This window comes from Ambystoma mexicanum, chromosome 5p, assembly GCF_040938575.1.
Source record: "Ambystoma mexicanum isolate Mex_15411 chromosome 5p, UKY_AmexF1_1, whole genome shotgun sequence".
NCBI lineage: Eukaryota > Metazoa > Chordata > Amphibia > Caudata > Ambystomatidae > Ambystoma > Ambystoma mexicanum.
In genome coordinates, this window is record NC_090930.1 from 856,545,708 (window position 1) to 856,565,313 (window position 19,606).

The window sequence follows — 19,606 nt, forward strand, 5'->3', positions numbered from 1 at the left end:
TGCCTCTTCCATCTCCTTCCTAAGAAATCTCACCTGGGGTTCCAATGCCATAGAAAAAATCGGTGACGGGACACCCCTGCCTCGTCCCTCTGCTCAACGCCCACTGCAACGAAATCCAAGTATTTGTTTTGACCCTAGACACCGCCCTGCTGTATAGCAATCGCAACAAAAGGCATATAGTCACCCCAAGCCTGAAAGTCCCAAGTACTCTAAACAGCCAAGTCCACTCAAGCTAATCAAAAGCCTTCATTGCTTCGCAAGATGCCAGTGCCCTTTCCCTCCACAAATCTTTGACCTGGTCCATCGCATGATGTAAACGGCTCAGATTCATTGAGGTATTCCATCCCCCTATGAATAAGCATTGGTCCTGGTGCACCAGAATTGAAGCACTTTGGATAGTCTGGTGGCTAAGATCTTCCGTGGGACCTTCGTGTCTGGGATGGAGGACTCAATCCAATTTTGCAATTTTGAAAAAAGTTACTTATCTCATTGATGGGAAGGATGGCATGCTGCAAAATGGTTATACTCCCAAGGCTTCTCTACTGCTTCACTAACATACCGTATGGCATTAAAGTATTTTTTAGAATGCTGGATGAGAAGGTTGAGGAACTGCTATGGGGTACAGGGAGAAGGAAGTTCTCACTGGCAACTTTAAGACACCCGTGGTTGTAGTGGGGTGCCTTCATTTACCGGACTATGAGCTCTACTGTATAGCAGAACAGCTGCAGGCAATACTGGTGTGGACAGACACAAGGTGGAAACTGCTGGCAGGGCTGCTGGGGACCCTTCCGGGTAACCGGCAGGGGATAGAGCTACTGTGAAACATGATAGGAGGAAAGGGGGATACCAACATAATCCAAGTGGTGAGAATACTCTGGAGGAAGCTCTTGAGAAAACTGCAGGTCCCCGGACTCAAGTGCAGACTTATCGTGCGGGGTGTACTCGGGACTTCTTTTGGCGATGAAGAGTATAGGGATATCTGGTTTGGGAAACATGGGATACAAGACAGTAGGAGACCTGTCGAGGACGGAAGGTTGATATCCTTTGAGGAATGAAGCACTCGTTAAGGGGTGGTGAAGGGGCATTTTGTAACATATGGTATGGTGACCAGGCGGCTGACTTCCGCGTGGAGAGGGATCCTGGAGGAACCGCAGTGATGCAGGTGCTCCTTACACAGGAAGGTGGTGGGGCCAGGGTTTCTCGTATCTACCAGGCATAGCGGAGTGCATTCTCCACGAAGGAATTGATTGTTCAGGGTAAATGGGAGAGGGATATGGGCGGGCCGATTCCAGAGTGAGAATGGAGGAAAATCTGAAAGCAGGTCCGCAAAGTATCGCAGAACGCAGCTTTTCAGTTTATCCAGTTTAACATCTTGCATAGGGTGTATGTGACTCCGGTCAAACCACGTGCAATGAATAGGGCTCTGAGTTGGGACTGCCCTCTGTGTACGACAGGGCCAGTAGGGATATGGCATATGCTCTGGGGATGTCTGGTTGTGGCACGTTACTGGAAGGCAGTGATAGCAAAGATTAATTAACTGCTTGGCTCTAATTTTGAATGCTCGTCGAAGGTGTATTTATAGGGTTTACTCCCAAGAGGGAAACAGAAAACAACCTTGAATGGCCCAGTTTATGCTAGTACTAACAAAGAGCCTGGTAGCCATTGCCTGGAAGAAACCTCATGGTCTATCAGTGGTGCACTGGAAGGATGTTATTTGTAGATAGGGGACATATTGCGCAAAACCAGGGACCCTGAGATGGAGGGAGGGGTAACTGTGGAATGGGACCAGTTGTTGGAGGAACTACGGTTCTCTGCGGACATGAAAGCCACCTGAGAAGGCGGAATGAGCGAACAAAGCATTTGTGGTGAGGATTATGCTGATGGGGGAGGGGTGAGAATGTCGGTAGGTCGGGGGAGGCGCCTTAAGGTTGAGGGAGACAGATACCACGTAGCCCATTGTACTCTAATTGTTCTTTTTGAAAATATACTATTACTGATAGTTATGTATTACATACTTGCCAACCCTACTGGTTTAGGCAGTAGGCTACTGCTTTTTAAGCAGACCTACCGCCTACAGATTTACTTGACCAAACCTATCGATTTATGGCTCCTCTGGGCCTGGCTGCTTGAGGCCCAGCCGGCCCAGGCAGCCTCCATTCGTGTGCATTGGGTGAGCATTTTAAATTGCCCATTATTCTGGTGGATGTTGAAATTCTGCCTTGCCACAGATGACCTACTAAAAGCCCATGAGGTCTAGGCAAGTGTCAGAGTGTGTAAGCGTGACACCACGCACATCCTATGCCTCGATCAGAGCTGGCTGCCTGAGCTCATAGTTGTGAGATAATTTACTGCCTGTTCAGAACTCTGAATCGGTTTTCTCACTGCAGAATATTACTGAACTTCCCAATGTAACTGTGTGTGCTGTATAACACACAGCTGCAAACGTCTTCAAGCATTCTAGGAGGCAGTTCAATTGTGTACACACTTAGTTACATTTTTTAATTGATGATCAAGGACTGGGACAGGTCAGAGCCTTTCGGATGAAAGGGGCCACGTGCCTTAGAAGGGCCCCCAGCAACTACCCCATGTTGGCAGTCTGCAGTCTTATGAAATGGCAGAATATTTCTCTCTACGTCACTTTTGTTCTGTTGCTTTAAATGTGTGCTTTGCATTGCTCACCTTACAAGCTCCATTTGCTGGAGCCCTTGCAGCAGTCGCTTCCCTCTGGGTCTACTGAAGTGTTATTACCTTGATGCCTTTTAACCCTGGTCCCTCCACTGCAGGCTCTTGCTGAAAAAGGATTTACAGCTTTTCGGTGGTCATTTTGTTCTTCAGCTCTCTGCTGGCTGGCCGTCACGTGACAATCTGTGGCAATTAACCCCCATCTATATTTCTTTGCTTTCCTTATAACGTATGCACCCCACAGGTGCCACAGACTGTTTTTATGCTCTAAGCAAGGGGCAGCCAGTCCTGGTCCAGGGCAGTGAGTCTCTGTGGCAAACTGAAAGTTGCGTGTGTATTTGGTTTGTGTGAGGAATTGAAATTCGGCCCAGTTTAGCCTGATGACTTCATACAAGAATAAATCCCTTTCATATTTGAAAAGTTAATATCTTGAGATCAAGAGTGCCATTGGTTATATTTGAAAGCTTCAGTGGTACAGAAGCCGAGGAGTGAAAAGAGATACATAGTTTGTCAGAATACCGAAGGTTGGGGGATAAAGTCAACATATTTTAGACCATGAGACCAGAGAAATCTAAATAAGCCTCGAAGAGGCTGTAAGGCCCATTGGTTCTTGGGTTCCACACAGACCTGTCACCCTACAAAGCCATGCACTCAGTTCACATCTGCTTCTTATGTGTACTTAATACATATAATGATAAAATATCATTACCTCCATGTCCCGTTTCATCGTCGCAGTACTTATTGAAGGCGGTCTGCCTGACTTCCAACAGAACCCTTTCCCAATTTTATTTTCATAATCCCACCTCCCGCTACAGCCTGGGTTTAAAGCACATGGCATGTCCCATAATCCTCCTGTCTTCTTCCCAGGTTTTCCTGGGACTTGTTATTCTCAAGCGGTCCTTGGTTTTGGTTTGTCTTCCAGGTGAGGGACCGTTGGTTTACCTGAAGCATTCTTTTTGAGCTGCCTGGTGTTAGGAAAGATTCTCTTTACTGCACCTTTCCTTCCATCTTTATGGAACCCCCAAACTTGTTGCTTTCATTTATGTATCTGACCTGTACTTTTTTCAGTACAGTGAAGCCTTAAAATTCATTGCACTGGCCTTTTCTCACATGTTATGGGGAAACTGATATGTCCTTCAGGCGATCACTACTGGGAAACAGCGTTTCCCTTAGTCGTGTTACTATGTTGCAACTTGTGGTTACTTTTGTGTCACTTGTGGTAATTTTTTAACATTGCAAAAAGCAGCTTCCACTGCAGTGCAATGGGGTGCATTTTTGTTTTGCCCTAGACTAACACTCAGAGGATTTTTGGTTACACTAGATGTGCTTAAAAGATGGGCTGGTGGCAGAAGTGACTTTTCCCCACTTTTTGGGGGATTTCGTTTTAGCTTTACTGTGTTTAGCTACTGCCTGTGGCTACTGGTCAAACATGGCCGTGCCTCCGAGTCCAGGAAGATCCTTATAAGGACTTCCAGTGCCCGGAAAAGCATCAGCTTTTGGCAGGCTACTGGAGAGCTCTGTTTGCAGGCAGGATGTGGGCTGGGTCAGTCTGACCCTAATCCACATCCTGGTTTCTATGTGTCTGAGTGGTATGCACAGGGACATCATTCGGGGGTCGCCAGAGGTTGCTACTATCTCCCGAGTTTGTTTCAACAAACTATTTTGAAAAGCGTGCAAGCTCCAGATTGCCTGCTGCCATGCCTGGGCTGCAGCAGGAGCGGGAGCGGCGACGGAGTCGGTGTCTGTGATCGTAAATGTATCCTTCTTAATCTTGAGCTGAGCTCATCCGGAGATCGTGTGGGGCTGAGGGGCAGAGCTCTGAGCGCAGACAGCAGCAGCAGCAGCTCGGGTGCTTGCGGGGGACAGAGACAGTCACAGCAATGTAGGGTTTTCATTTTGCGAAAAGATTCAGAAACCTCTGACTCTAACGTTATGTTGACCCTCCTTGACCAATGAATCGTTTACCTAACCATCTCCTCTCCATTTGGGTGCTGCTTGGCATTCTGCTCAACAGTCTGGCTCTGTGTTAAGAGCATCTCGCAGGAGAGAAGAACTAGTTGCTTGACCGCTATGTCCTTAGTGGTGTCCATCGATCCGCATGGCACAGAACCATTTCAGTTGGTGCTATGTGCTTGGTTGGCTTTTGCTTCAGAGTACGAGAATCTGAAATGGTGGATTAGGAGGGGCAGGTCCTTCTCAATGTTGATTTTGTGTTTATTTTTTGTGAAGGGCTGTTGTCGACCTGGACTCTCGTATGCTTGAGAGCGAACCCATGCACAGAACTGTTTGGCAAATAACTAGTTATTTCCTCTGGGAGAAAAACTGCCTGCCGCTAGCAAGCGCCTCTTGTAATGTGCAAATTGGTGCCATCCCTGGAACCCAGATTACAGAAATTGTTGGTGCACTTTTTGTCTGTGGAATTACTGAAACCTGGGTGTGCCTTGTTTACCATTGCCCACAAGCACTGTTAATACAGCTGCATGCTCTCGTTTTCTGCCATTATGTGGTGCTTTGGCTGATAGTCTACTCCTGCTTACCGAATTCTATGCTTTTTGAAAAAGATTATGGGCACGTTTTAGAAAGTTATCCTTGTTTTCAAATCCATACCTCCAGAGTTGGGCAAACGGTTTACAAGTTCCTGTGTGTAGTGCAATTCACTTGTGCACTTATTATAAAAAGGCAACATGTTCACAGAAATGTTTGTGCACGTTTCAAAGAGTTCTATCCCTTTTTTATTTGCAGGGCTTTGCAAGCAGCTGTTAGAGAATAGCCATGCTGTTTATTACAGCAATGTCACCACATGTTCTTTTACAGAATTATGGGGGTTACATTCCTGGAAATACCCAGACTTTGTATTACGTCTTATCATGCGTACTCATGGTTTTAAACATTTCCATTTAACACCCTTTGCTAAAATCTCAGTTTCAATGTGCATTTTTCATTGTAAATGCTGACCATTTGCAAGAATATCTTTAGGCAATGCACATGCGCTGCATAACCTGTGCATGGGTCTGTGCAGACCTGCCCAGCCATGGCATCGGCATCGCCCAGGAGTACAGATCTGAACATTGGCAAACAAAGGCCAATCGTGGTATCACCCAGGAATGCAGACCTCGGCATTGGATTGGTATGCTGAGAGGACAGGTCTGTGCCAGCTAGGCACAGGCCGATCGTCGATTCGCTCAGGTGCCTGTTCTGACTCTTTATTGGCCTGGCATGCGGGGTGGCTCTCTGTGTGTAAGGCAGACACAGGTCAACAGTGGCATTGCTCAGGAGCCAAGATTCAGCATTGGCCTGGCATGATGGGCTGCTGTGTGTGTGTGTGTGCAAGGCAGACACATGGTGATCGTGGCATCACCCAGGGGAACAGTCAGAGCTGGCATGCTGTTCAGGATGTTTGTTTGCATGTAGGAGGTAATGGGTGCCCAGAGTACGGGATGCTGTAGGAGTGCGCTGCCTTCCCCAGGCTTCTCTTCTTTAATACACAGTTATGAACCCTCCAGAGGGTATGCATTTTGCATCATCTGAAGCCTGAAAAGTAGATCCACGCAAGCTTGACATGTGGCCAACTTTGCTCCAGACCTGCAGATGAACGGGCCTGCTGTTAAATGTTACCAGTGTAATGGTGTCCACTACAGAGTGTAATTTGCTTTCAGACTTTGAGAACATTCAGACATGTAATTGCTCATGTTACTACAGCTCGTAAAATTGCTCAGTGGGTTGAGCACTTGCTGCTGCAATGTGGGTGTGATCTGCAGGTTACAGGTTCAAATCCCAGCAAGGCCAGCTCAGCCTTACGTCCTTCTGAGGTTGATGAATGAGTACCAACACAGGTTTGATGTAGTATGTATGTTTGCTCTATATAAAGCGCTTAAGCGTATGTGTTATATAATAACACACCATTGTCAATTGGCGTTGGACGTCTGCTTGCATTCATATGAATTTGGTAATATGGGCCTATACACACTGATATTAATGCTACACATGGTAATCCATTCTTGTATGAAATGTGTATCACATTAGTGATATTGTAACCATATATTTAGTAGTGTACTTAGGAACAATGCTATGTGATGCTCTTTCCTGTTTTTTCAAGGGATGAAAGGTTGTGGTCCATCACTTACTGTGATGTTGCATCACTTCCTGTGATGTCACTCTTGGGGGCGTGGCACTGTGATGTCACTTCCGCTACCCCTGGCATTTTGCTGAAATGACGTCCCTGGATGCATGAGTGTTCCCGCCAGTGGTCTTGATTGGACCATTGTGGAGTGTGGGTTAGTCCTGCTATTGGCTAGTGGGATTTTCGGCTCCTACCTGGCTTTTAGGATAAGAAGGGGATCCCTGCACCCATTCTTCAGAGATCCTGGAGAAACCTGAAGGAACCAAGTATACTGTCAAGCTGAGAGACCAGCGAAGAAACCTGAAACCTGACTGAAGGAGGCCTGGCAACCAACGTCTGCTGCAGTCCTACTGGAGCCCTGTCTGTCTCATGATCTTTAGTAGCCCTGAGAAGGTGCTATGGCCCTTGGAGTGGAGGGACCATCCACTCCAGACGTCTGCTCGTGCATAATACAGAAACCGCTTTGGAAGTGCCCTGGAACCGTCCTGTGGCTGACCAGCTTCGTTTTTGGGCTACCGTGCTAACTTCGTCACCGTTCTGAGTTTCTGCCTGAAACTTGACACATTCTCAGCTGCAACTGCAGTGACAGCTTCTGCAGAATTTCGGCGTCCTAGCACAAATGGGACCGAGACAAACCGGAAAGTCTGACCGCGGCTACTGAGTCCTGTTGCATCGCTGTGCGCGGTGTGCACCATCCAAAACCTGCTTACCTGATGCAAGTCCAGTCCCGAGAGGGGTGCTGCATCATTTGTTTTTGCATTCCTTGACCGAGAGTCTTTGCACCAGCAAAAGATCCCAACCGGAGTGAAGCCCGAACCTGCAACCCCTGAAAATCGAGGACTGCAGACTTTGGTGCAAAAAGCAACCTAGGACACCCTTCCTTTGTTCTGCCAAGTCTGGGGAAGATTCAGAGTAAGTGGGGGTAAGTTAAAGAGCTTTTAACCTACCCCTATAATCCCATTATAAATCAATGGGCTTATAATAATCCAATTTCTAACACTATTGGCTTTGCCAATGCTTGCCATTGCAAGACTTCTGACTGTTGGGGATACGTTTGCCCATTAGTCTACATTGCACCCTAACTCTAAGAACCCTTCACTGGACCCTAAATACCCTACCTGCATTTCTTCCTGCATCCTAAGTTCTGTGGAACTGTATCCTGAACAATAGGGCACAAGGCCCCTGGCAACTTAGGGCTGGACAATTGTAGCTAGGGACCCTCTCTGTGGACTTTTTGGTGTAGAATACCTACCTATCAATTCCTTTGCAGGAGTATTTGATTTGTATTGTGTATTTGACCATGTGAATGTATATATGTATTTAGTTTGTTAGTATTGTGTGATAAGTCTACCTGCGTATATTCATTTTCTTGTGTGTTTTGGCCATAATTAACTGTATTTGTATACATCCTGTCTAAGTTCAATTTGTGACTCCCATTGTGTGACCTCATTGTGGACCCTTTACAAGCTCACCACCTCTGAAGAACTTAGCCCAGACCGCCTGTCACTGCTATCTAAACTGGTTTGGCTATAGCTTCCCAGAGTTGTCCCTGTCACAATATAGGTTGGCCTTCTATACATCTGTCCACCAGGCCAGAGTATAGAAAATCAGTCCTAAGAAATTGGTGTACAGCCGGTGGGATGACCCTCTCCACATAACATCTGGGTGTTTTGTGAAAAGGATCTGTATTGGGTACCAAGTGTAGATCACTGGTGGTGTGTCCAGATTATACTTACACAAGACATTATAGTGTTTGATTGCCTTGTAGATACAAGTACCCTGCTATACTAAGTACCATGGAAACTATCATCTTTCACCACTTTGAGTTCCTCAAAAGTGGATCAATTGAGAAAGTTGTGTGCTGAGAGAGGCTTGACGGTCTCTGGCACAAATGCAGAGTTAATTGTACAAATTCGGGATTTTGAAAGAAACGAATGTGTGCCTTACTTAAGAAATGGTCCTGATAGTGGAGCTGTGGCTACACCCAGTAATGCCATTACTGTCACTCCAGTGACTGGTGTTGAAGATGAGGTAGAAGGTGCATCCTCTGAACTTCTGGATGAGGCCTCCTCAAATGCTGAGGCTTTGTTCAATTTGAAAAGAGACACCCTCAGATTCAAAGAGAAAGAACTTGAGTTTGCTATGGCCAAATTGGGAATTGAGAGGGTTGAGAAGCAGAAAGATAAGGATCAACAGCTGGAGCTTGCCAAGATTCAAGCTTCACAAGGTTCATCCAGAGGATCTGGAGATGGTTCTGGGTCCTTCACATTTTAGGTTTCCTAAAGATCTCCGGAGTAAGTATGAGGAAAATAATGATCTAATTGACAGGCTTGTGACTTTTGAATATGCATTTGGGCTACAAGGAGTAAGTGATGCTGACAGGATTGCATGATTGATCAGCAGACTCTCCCATTCTGGCTGTGGTGCCATTATGGAAATGTCAAAGGCTGATGAATTAGACTTTGTAAACCTGATGCAATCTCTGATCCTCAAGTTTGGGATCACTTCTGCCCAATACTTGAGGAGGTTTAGAGAATACAAAAAGAAAGCATGTATGACCTATAAGTTTTGTTGCTGATTCTTTGAAGAACTTGTGTGGCTGGATAGAAGGCGATCAGGTAACCACCTTTTGAGGGTATGATCAATTTGGTCATGCTTGAACATAGTTTTGCCTCTTGTTCCCCAGAGCTTAAGCAGCATTTGGCAGACTCAAAGGAGTTCAATCCAAAGAGGCAAGCCATTGCTGCTGACATATGGATTTCGCATAGTGTCCCGTAAGGACAAGCCTGCGTCGGGTAAGCAGGAGGAGAGAAGGATGCAGAAAGAGAAATAGGGTAGGGATACTGATAAAACTATGTCCAAGAAGGCACACAAAAAGTTTAATAAGGGGGAGGTCATCAGAATCAGGTCAGGGTAGTGGGACTAACCCTCCCAAGCAGGTAAGTGGCTACTCTAAGCCTCCCTATGTGTCAAGTGCCAATGGGGTTTGTTACACTTGTGGAGTAAGTGGCCACAGGAAGGTGGACCCCAGATGTAACGGTAAGACCTTGGGGGTCCACTCTGCCAGTCTGGCCTTCTCTCAGTATGAGGAAGAAGAGGTGGCAGGGGTGTCCTTCCCTTTTAGACTGCATTCCCTCAGAGGAAGAGTCTGAAGTTTGTCTAGATTCCTTGGAGGCTAGCAGTGCTGGAGCCTTGGCTCCCACCCCAGTCCTATTACATAGTAATATTTATTTTGAGGATAGTTTTCAGGTAGTAGGTGTAACTACCTCTACTGTTGGGAACACTGGGCCCAGTCCTACTGATGTAGCTTATTTCATGGTAAACCCACAGGTTCTTGCCAGAGTTCTTGTGGGGGATACTCAGTTGGCTGATAGGCCCTTTCTTAATGTTCCAGTAGCACCTGTCATTCAAGCTGTGAAAAGAGAAAGGTCAGGGCATCTGTCAATGTAAGGAGAGTGGTTCCTAGAAGAGTTGTGGGTGACTTGAGTCTTCAAGACCTGGGTCCTTTTAGTGCTGAAGGGTCTGGTGAGGGCCTATGTCTCAGAAAGTATAGGCCTAAGGGGAAACCCATGGCCAGTGGAGACAGAACAGAAAAAGAGGCAGAGGAAAGGAGAATATTCCTCATGCCTTACCCACAACTGATGTTGAGGTACTTGGAAGTGTCCCCAATTCCTAGTTTGTAAGACTAACCCCTAGAACGCCTTGCATCATATGGGCCTCCTCATCTGCCTAGTATACAGGTAGGGACAGTCCTAGGAGACCAAGAAGTATGGGCCACCGTAAAAGAAAACCATCATGGTCAGGGCTAAGGAGAAAGGCCTGCTTCCAATTGGAGGATTCTCCTCCAGTGAACCAAATAGTTCAACAGGAAGGTGGGTTACTGCAAAGTACACCCATAGAGCCCACCAGACCAAACCCTGAGAGGTTGGAGGTTACTCGGGTTGTGAGGCCATTCCTCCAGTTGGTGTGTGACATTCCCCTTGTGATGCATCCTAGTGTCAGGATATCACCTGTGTGGTCTGACACATATTCTTGTTGGCTCATGATGCGAGTCCAGGTGGAAAACCAATGTAGGGGTCTCGCTCTCAGTCACCAGGTTGTTGGAAGTGAGACAAGAATTCAATTACTCCAGAGTTCACTTTCAGGAGTAAACTCATTGTTACCAGAAACTAGGCCTAATTTGATTAGCCCCTTGACTCTGGAGACCTCCGGCAATAGGTTGTGAGTGGTGATTACTGATCATAACCCCCTATGCCCTTGTGCCAACCCACAGGGAATGACTGCCAAGTCAGACATTGACACCATACTGAATGACAGCTACAGATGTAGCTCCTCTGCTGTTCTCAGTAGTGGTCAGACTCAGTGTAAGGATGGTGAAGTGATCTTTCAAGTGGCACAGAGCTGTCATCCACAGGATGGTCTGAGAGAGAAATCTGTTGGATTTCTCAGGAGTTTGATTGGAGCTCTCTGTGAGCCCCAGAGAAGGGGGTGGGACCTTCTGTCAAACATGTTCTACAAATCCCTGACTACCTGTCAGTGGTCTGGGCATTGCCATGTTTCACAGCTTGGCAAGGTAAACTATTCTCAAGGCTTTGGTGAACTTGGACATGTTGCCATACAGTTTCCTGTGAATAGTCTGGTGGATTTTAGCTTGAGAGATAACATTGGAGCCCTGCTTATGGCTATAGAGTGGGAGCCAGGGAAATCTGTGTCTCCTTGCTCTGTCAGAGCAGTCCTTTTAATGGCTTCAGTGAGGATGGCCTAGTGTCTACTCACCTGACCCCACATCAGCAAGGTGAGCTGGAGAGTTTTCTGAGACAATCTCCCCTCTTGTGGTCACTGACACCCTTTATAACGGGATGGTGTAAACCAGACTATATTCTGGGAATAAGTGAACCCACCAAGATTGGGTATTGTGGTGGCTCAGAACCAAGACAAAGTTCTGACAGTTGGTGTGAGATCCTCCCGGTGTTGGAACCAAGACTGTCTGAGCATTCTAGTTGTCAAGAGTTCAGTTCTGAGGAACTCGAGAGATATACAGGTAAAGCCAGTTTTGGATTATGTATGGACACTCGAGCTGTGTTCTGTCCCCAAGACGGAAACACACTCTTCACTAAGAGGTAACACTTTAGTGGATCAGCTCTGTATTGACAAGTACAGTTGCTGTTTTGATCTCTATGCAGGGTATAGCAGCATATCCCTGTCAATCTGTGCTAAGGAGGAGACAGCAGTTTTGGCCTTTTCATAGCCCTACTTCAGTGTAAGGTCTTTTAAATTGGTGCCTGCAACTGACACCTGTCCACTGAGCTTAGCCCTTTTCTGAACGGGAAAATGGATCTCAGCGATACATGTCTGGATGACATGGCAGATTCAACCCCCACTTGTAAGGAAGTGGGTCAGACTCGAGAGACTGGGTGTCCGGACCTTCATCAGGCCACCTTGTTCAGGAAGACAGCCAAGTGCAGTTTAACAGGAGCCATTGGCCTTCCTCGTGCATGCAGTTGGTGTATGTGGGGACAAGATGCAATCTCTTGTAAGTCAAGTACATCATGTACAGAACTGGGCAACCCCCACTACCCAAGTGAGGACTTTCCTGGGCCTCACTGGGAAATACAGGAGTAAAGTGGCAGCCTGTAGAAATATAGCTCTCCCTCTGACTGCCCTCGCTACTTATAGGGGACCTAAAGAGTTTTTATGGACTGAGTATGAGAAGGCCTTCACTGGCCTGAAATAATCCCTAGATCAGGCCCCTGGTTTAAGGGTACATGATTGAAACAGACCTTTCATAGTGCAGACAGATGCCTATGACACTGGATAGTTGGCAAACTTTCACAGCTTAATGACAAAGCTGAGGAACACCTTATATGTCTAGTGGGCTACCAGTTTGGGAGTGGAGAACTCAGTTGGCCCCAGATGGAGAAGAGTTTTTTCCATTATATGGTGCCTTAGGAAGTTGAAGTCTTGCCGCCATGAGACCCACTTCACTGTGTATGCTCTCCCTCCAACCTTGAATCGATTGAGTAGATATTACCGGAGGGAATTGAAAGTGTCCCAGGTGGTTCATGAGTCTCCAGGCCTTGAACTTCACTATTGAGCATAGGACAGATCCCAAATGTAGCCATGTTGATGGGCTGTCCAACATGGATAACCGACTGGAACAGAGAACCCATCCAGGGGTGGATAAGTTCCCCCTGTTCCTTAGTCTGGGAGGGTGGGGGGGGGGGGGCGTGTGTTAGGAAAGATTCTCTTTACTGCACCTCTCCTTCCACCTGTATGGAACCCCCAAACGTTTTGCTATTTTTGAATTTGACCTCTTCTTTTTGCAGTACAGTGAAGCCTTAAGCCTCACTGCATTGGCTTTTGCTCACATGTTATGGGGAAACTGATGTGTCCTTCAGGCTATCGGTACTGGGAAACAGTATTTCCCTTAGTCGTGTTACTATGTTGCAACTTCTAGTTACTTTTGTATCTATTGTGGTAACTTTTTATCATTGCACAAATCAGTGCAATGGGGTGCATTTTTGTTTTGCGCTAGACTAACACTCAGAGGATTTTTGGTTACTCTAGATGTGCTTAAAAGATGGGTGGGTGGTAGCAGTGACTTTTCGCCACTTTTTGGGGAATTTTATTTTAGCTTTACCGTGTTTGTCTACTGACTGTGGCTAGTGGTCAAACATGGCTTTGCCACAAGATTTTTCACCTGTTCTTTTTCCATCTTGTTGTTTAGCCTTCTTCCTAGCCTCAGAGTCCATGAAAATCCTTATAAGGACTTCCAGTGCCCGGGAAATCCGCAGCTTTTGGTGGGCTACTGGAGGGCTGTGTGTTTGCAGACCGGATGTGGGCTGGATCAGTCTGACCCTAATCCACATCATGGTTTGTGTGTCTGAGTGGTATGCATGAATGTTCCCGCCAGTGGTCTTGATTGGACCACTGGGGGGGGGGAAGAGTGTGTGTGTGTGTGTGTGTGTGTGTGTGTGTGTCAGTCAGCTCCTACCTGGCTTTTAAGAAGGGGACCCCTGCACCCATTCTTCAGAGATCCTGGAGAAACCTGAAGGAGCCAGGTATCCTGTCCATCTGAGTGACCCGCAAAGAAACCTGACTGAAGGAGGCCTGGCAACAAACTCTGCTGCAGTCCTGGTGGATCCCTGTCTGTCTCGTGATCTTTAGTAGCCATGAGAAGGTGCTACGACCCTTGGAGGTGAGGACCATCCATTCCCGACGTCTGCTCGGTGCCCAGCACATAAACCGCCATTCGGAAGTGCCCTGGAACCGTCCTGTGGCTGAGCAGCTTTGTTTTTGGGCTACCGTGCTAACTTCGAAACCTAGCACAGCCTCGTCTGCTACTGCAACGACACCATCTGCGAAATTTCAGTGTCCTAGCACAAAGGGAACCCGAGAAAGACTGGAAAGTCCAACCACGGCTACGGAGTCCTGTTGCATCGCTGCACGCAGCATGCGGCATCTGAAACCTGATTACCTGACCGAGAGTCTCTGCACCAGCAAAAGATCCCAAGCGGAGTGTAGCTCGAACCTGCAACCTGTGAAAATCGAGGATTCTGGTGGGAAAAGCAACCTAGGACACCCTTTCTTTGTTATGCCAAGTCTGGGGAAGATTCGGAGTAACGGGGGTAAGTTACAGAGCGTTTAACCTACCCCTATACTCCCTTTATAAGTCAATGGGTTTATAATAATCCAATTTCTAACACTATTGGCTTTGCCAATGCTTGCCTTTGCAAGACTTCTGACTGTTGGGGATACTTTTGGGCAGTAGTCTACATTGCACCATAACTCTAAGAACCCTTCACTGGACCCCAAATACCCTACCTGCATTTCTTCCTGCATCCTAAGTTCTGTGGAACTATATCATGAACAATAGGTTACAAGGCCCGGCTGGACAATTTTAGCTAGGGACCCTCTCTGTGGACCTTTTGGTGTATAATACTTACCTATCCATTCCTTTGCAGAGTATTTGATTAGTATTGTGCATTTGAACCTGTGAATGTATTTAGTTTGATAGTATTGTGTGAGAAGTCTACCAGCTTGTATTCATTTTCTTACAGTGCGTTTTGGTCATAATTAAATAACTGTATATACATCCAGTCTAAATGCAATTTGTGACTCTCATTGTGGACCCTTTACAAGCTCACCACCTCTGAAGGACTTAGCCTAGAGCGCCAGTCACTGCTACCTAAACTGGTTTGGCTACAGTTTCCCAGAGTTGTCCCTCTCACAATATAGGTTGGCTTTCTATATATCTGTCCACCAAGCCAGTGTATAGAAAATCAGTCCGAACAACTGGGTTTGTGTCTATCCTTAGTGCCTGCCTCTTTGGCCTGTTCCCGGTTGATCTCTGCAAAGGATGCCCCCCGCACTCGTCTTTCTATCTTGGTGGGTTGCTTATGATTCTCCATAGGATGGTTGCTGCTCCTGCTGTGTAGGAGAAGGCCATTCTTTTTCAATCCTGGACATGTGGCACACTCCAATAAATAAATACTGTGATGGGAAAGAAGAACGTAGATGCAATTCTCTGATTACTTGCTGTTAATCTTCATTACTCCTATTGCTACTTTTCCTCGTCACAGTCCTGATCCCAGTCTCTCCCTCCCCAGCAGTGCGATGGTGCATTTTCCTTTGGTATAGACAGGGAGATTCTTGGACATGTCAGGTGCTTTGTATCCCAGGCTGTGAGGGGCTACAGCTCTGAAAACAAATCTGGGTAAGGGTCCTATTGGAAGGCAGATCGATTTAAATAAGTACTGTGACAAGGAAGAGTTGGACTAGGAGTAATATTGAGTGACAGTAAGTAATCCGAGTATTAGTGCAAGAATTGCAATAAATGACCAGGCTGCCAGATCTACAAAGGAGATCTGGGTAAACCAGTGTGTATGTTGGCATTTGAACTTTCCTAAAAGTGAAATATACCCAATTTCTTCTATAAATGGATTCAAGAGATACACTTTCCCCCCCCCCCCCAGTTTACTGGTCAAAACCTTTCACAGGCCCCCAACAGTGTATCTGTATCTTGTGAGGTCTGACTGTGTAAGAAACTGAGTGGTATGTTATGTTACCCTCTAATTCACCTGTCACAGACCCCCTGACAGTGTATCTGTATCTTGTGAGGTCTAACTGACTGTGTAGGAAACTGCCTCTGCTTTGTGTCCCTGCTCCTATCCCCTACTCTCATTCAAAGATTCCAACATGTATAGAATTCCCACTTAGTACGGCCTGTATGGACTCTACTCTAATACTCAATAAATATTTCAGGGCTCGAAATTAAGATTGGAGAAGCAGGAGATAAAAGCAGCTCCTGGGTATCCAGCATTCAACAATGACCAGGAGCTAACACTGGGCAACAAGGAGCTAGTGAATATCGTTGTGCAAATCTAGCTTCAACAAAAGATGCAAACATATCATTTTGTCCATTATTTATGACCCCCCTTATGCTTTAAATGTCATATAGATGTGCCATAATGTTTATTTATAGATTGTCCCAAATGCACAGAGTTAAATTCACATGGGTGTGCTTGTTCGGCATCAGTTGGGTGCAAGTCAAATGTAGCTCCTGGCAACTGTTGGTGTCAAGCTAGCCATGCTCTTCTAGGTTACAAGCAGGAGCTAGATAGCTTCCAGCTCCCCTCAATTTCAAATCCTGTATTACCTGTTTGATCATATTTTGGCCCTAATTTTCTGGTGCTTATTTATTTAAAAATAACATCAGGTTTTCTTACACCACTTATACTTGTCTTTTGTTAAAAATGTAGGCTTTGTTAGGCCTCTACAAAAGAAAATCTCTTTGAACCGAAGGTACAGTTTGCTATTTAAAAAATTATTGCATTTAGCTACTGAATTGTTTTTTAAGAACAATTAGGAAAATTGTTTATTCTTAAAGAAGTAGTACAAGTTCCCAAATCTGATACATTGTTAACCAGGATGTATCTACTTCTAAAAATCCAAAGTTAATGGTGAAATACATTGTTATTGGTATGGTTGAAGAGGAAAATCTGTGTTGGTGAAGAAGAAACTGGTCACAGTATGCACAGGTCACTCATTTGGTAAATTTCTTTATCATGATGGGTCGGAGGATATGGGATAGACCACACCAGGAAAGTCCGTTCCTGTGATCTCTTAAAGGCCATATGTCAAGTGAGGTCATTTCTCTGATGTCATACGGTCAAAGTTCACGTGACATTTCCTGTGATGTCATGTCCTGTCATTTCATCGGGGCAAGTTGATGGGACATTTACTGTGATGTCATCATTATGCTAATTGCTATTTTTGAAACTTTAAGATTACTACAGATTTTTGATCACAGAATGTTGGCATGTATAGTTTTACTGTGAAAATGTGGGTGAAGCTCTGATACCCCACAACCTTCTCCCCCTTATTGCCAGTTTTCTCACATTTGTCAAGATAGGCTCTTCACTTCCTTTGAATTGTTCTCCTCTTTTTTCAAGCCGAGTAAACTAAGACCTTTACTCGATCGCCATCCTGTGATATAAGATCCCTGCATTTTCGAATGGTGAATTCTTTTAATTATGCGTTTTGAAAGTGTTATTTTCATCTAGAACTGGTGCCATTGGTTTTAGAATACAAGCCATGTGTTAAAACTGGTTTCTCCATATTTACTTCATCTTCAATGCGTTATTTTTACTCTGGGCTTGTTTTCAATGTTATTCTTTAAGGTATTTTGTTTGTGCAGTCACGTCTTTCAAAATGCTTTTTTTCTTCTTGCATTTTCTAGTGAGGTGAAAGCCAAGGTACATATAGCACTGCAGACCCTTGAGAAGGACCTTATGGGAATAGCCATGCTCGACGGGTAAATTTATAATTACTACTGCTTTTTGATGTATGTACTTTCTTTGAACGTTGTTTTCTTTTAAATTGTTATTTACATGATCCATGTACTATTAGATTGCTTTTGGAACTGCTGTTAGCACACCCTGAAAATGGAAAAACACCTACATCTTATTGCTGACATCCATTGATTGCACATCATGTACGAAGTGAGGCAGTCCTAACGGTGCGGACCATGTTTATTTTATATTTCGTATAGGAGGAATGTTGTGTTTATCTTGCACAGGACTACTATGCAGGGGTGGACTGGTCATTTAACAGATTGGGCATTCGGCAGGTTTGCCAGCAGCATCAAAGGCTCTAAGGCTGACCTCTTGCTGGTTTAGGGCTGCTCCCTGCATGTTAACACCGCCCCTACGGCCCGCCTTCACCCTCAAGCTAAGGGCTTCCGCTACAGCGATTGAACAATTACAATCTCAAATTAGCCAAACCAAAGGACACGCAAGTATTAATGCAGCATCTCCATCTGCAGTCATCAGTAAATCTGCACAGTTTATGTTAATTTGGAGGACACATAGTTCACTATGGGCCACATTATGAGTTTGGCGGTATGGTAAAGTGGTAGTAATGCCGTTACCGCTACATTTTTAGCAGTGGCTGAATTACTACTGCTTTTATTGCACTGCTGAATTTCGAGTTTGGTTTAAGTATTTCAATCAGGCGAAACGCACACCGTAGTCTCGGCCTAGTATGTAGCACCTAACTGAGGTGCTTTTCTCCTTATTTATGTGGATTCAATTTTGGGGATGATACACCATTCATATCACACCGCCTTTTCAAATACCCCAGGTCACAATGGACCATGAACCAGGCTGGTTGGTCAAAGGCAATATTTATTTATTTAAAATTCAAAAGAAATCACACACTTTTAATATAGGGCAGCAACCACCAATGGAGTGGTAGTTACAAAGGAGAATGTGAGCAATTCACTGGGTTTGACTTTTTAATGGCGCATATAGACAGCACAGCAGAATAGAAGCACTTTTGATTTAAGACAGATAGCACCCACGTTAGAATTTCCCCCTGCAAAGTTCCCTCAACCCACAAATCAATTCTGAATGGGTATAAGGAATCAGCAGGTGATCAGGAATAAGAAGCTGAACGGAATTCAAATCCGACCCTCCCTCCCCAAATAAGAGGGAAAAACGGATTTGAAACCCTTGGAATGTTAAAAAGGACACTCTGAAATGGATGAATAAAATAATGAATGGGTGAGAAAACCTTGAAACAAATGCAGTTCTTCACTATAGCAACAATGTAAGGGTACTAACAGTCACAAGCAATGGATTAGCAAAAGCGTACAGTTTGAAAATGAATGGAAGATTTAAAACGATTTGCAATCAAAATGACACGTTGGAAACTGCAAATATTTCCGTTTTCTGTGTAAATTTACAAAAACAGGTATCTTTGAAAAACGGGTTAAATATTGGAATAGCTATAGATCACAGGTACACTATGGAAAGTAAGTCTGTCTCTAGCTGGTAAATGAGTTATGCAAGATCTAAGAATGTGCACTTTGAGTAAATGAAGGTGCAAAAAAGGAAATTAAATAATTTGTGACAAGAATAGTTTTACTCTACCCTATAATATTCAGGGTAGGCCACCAAAGAGGGACACAGTAAGATCCAGGGTTGATTCGCGAGCTCAACCCCCTGCCCCTGTGCCCACCCTGGCGGAACCAGTCCGATCACTCGCAATAGGATTAATAGCTTAGGATTTCACAAGACAAAATTACTAAAGAGATGGCGCTAGCACTAGAAATCAAGGACAGGGTTGCAAGAATGATTGTGACAGTTTTAACAAGATATCTGGGTCAGAATAGGGTGGCTTAAATATTGGGATCAGACAAAGCAAGTCAAGGTGTACTATGGATTTCTATGGGTTTCTATTGATACTCACAGTCCCCTTTAGTTTAGGATTTTTGGACCGTCAACGGTTCGGTCACTACAC

At 45.2% G+C, this 19,606-nt stretch overlaps 1 protein-coding gene across 1 annotated transcript in view; it reads left to right on the forward strand.

The window, feature by feature from the left end:
• Window positions 1-19,606, forward strand: part of LOC138481718 (mediator of RNA polymerase II transcription subunit 1-like) — a 1,164,040-nt gene that overhangs the window by 439,504 nt on the left and 704,930 nt on the right. Inside the window, exon 8 of the mRNA XM_069613834.1 lies at window positions 17,544-17,618. Coding sequence (XP_069469935.1) covers window positions 17,544-17,618 — 75 coding nt within the window. The remainder of the gene's footprint in view (window positions 1-17,543; window positions 17,619-19,606) is intronic.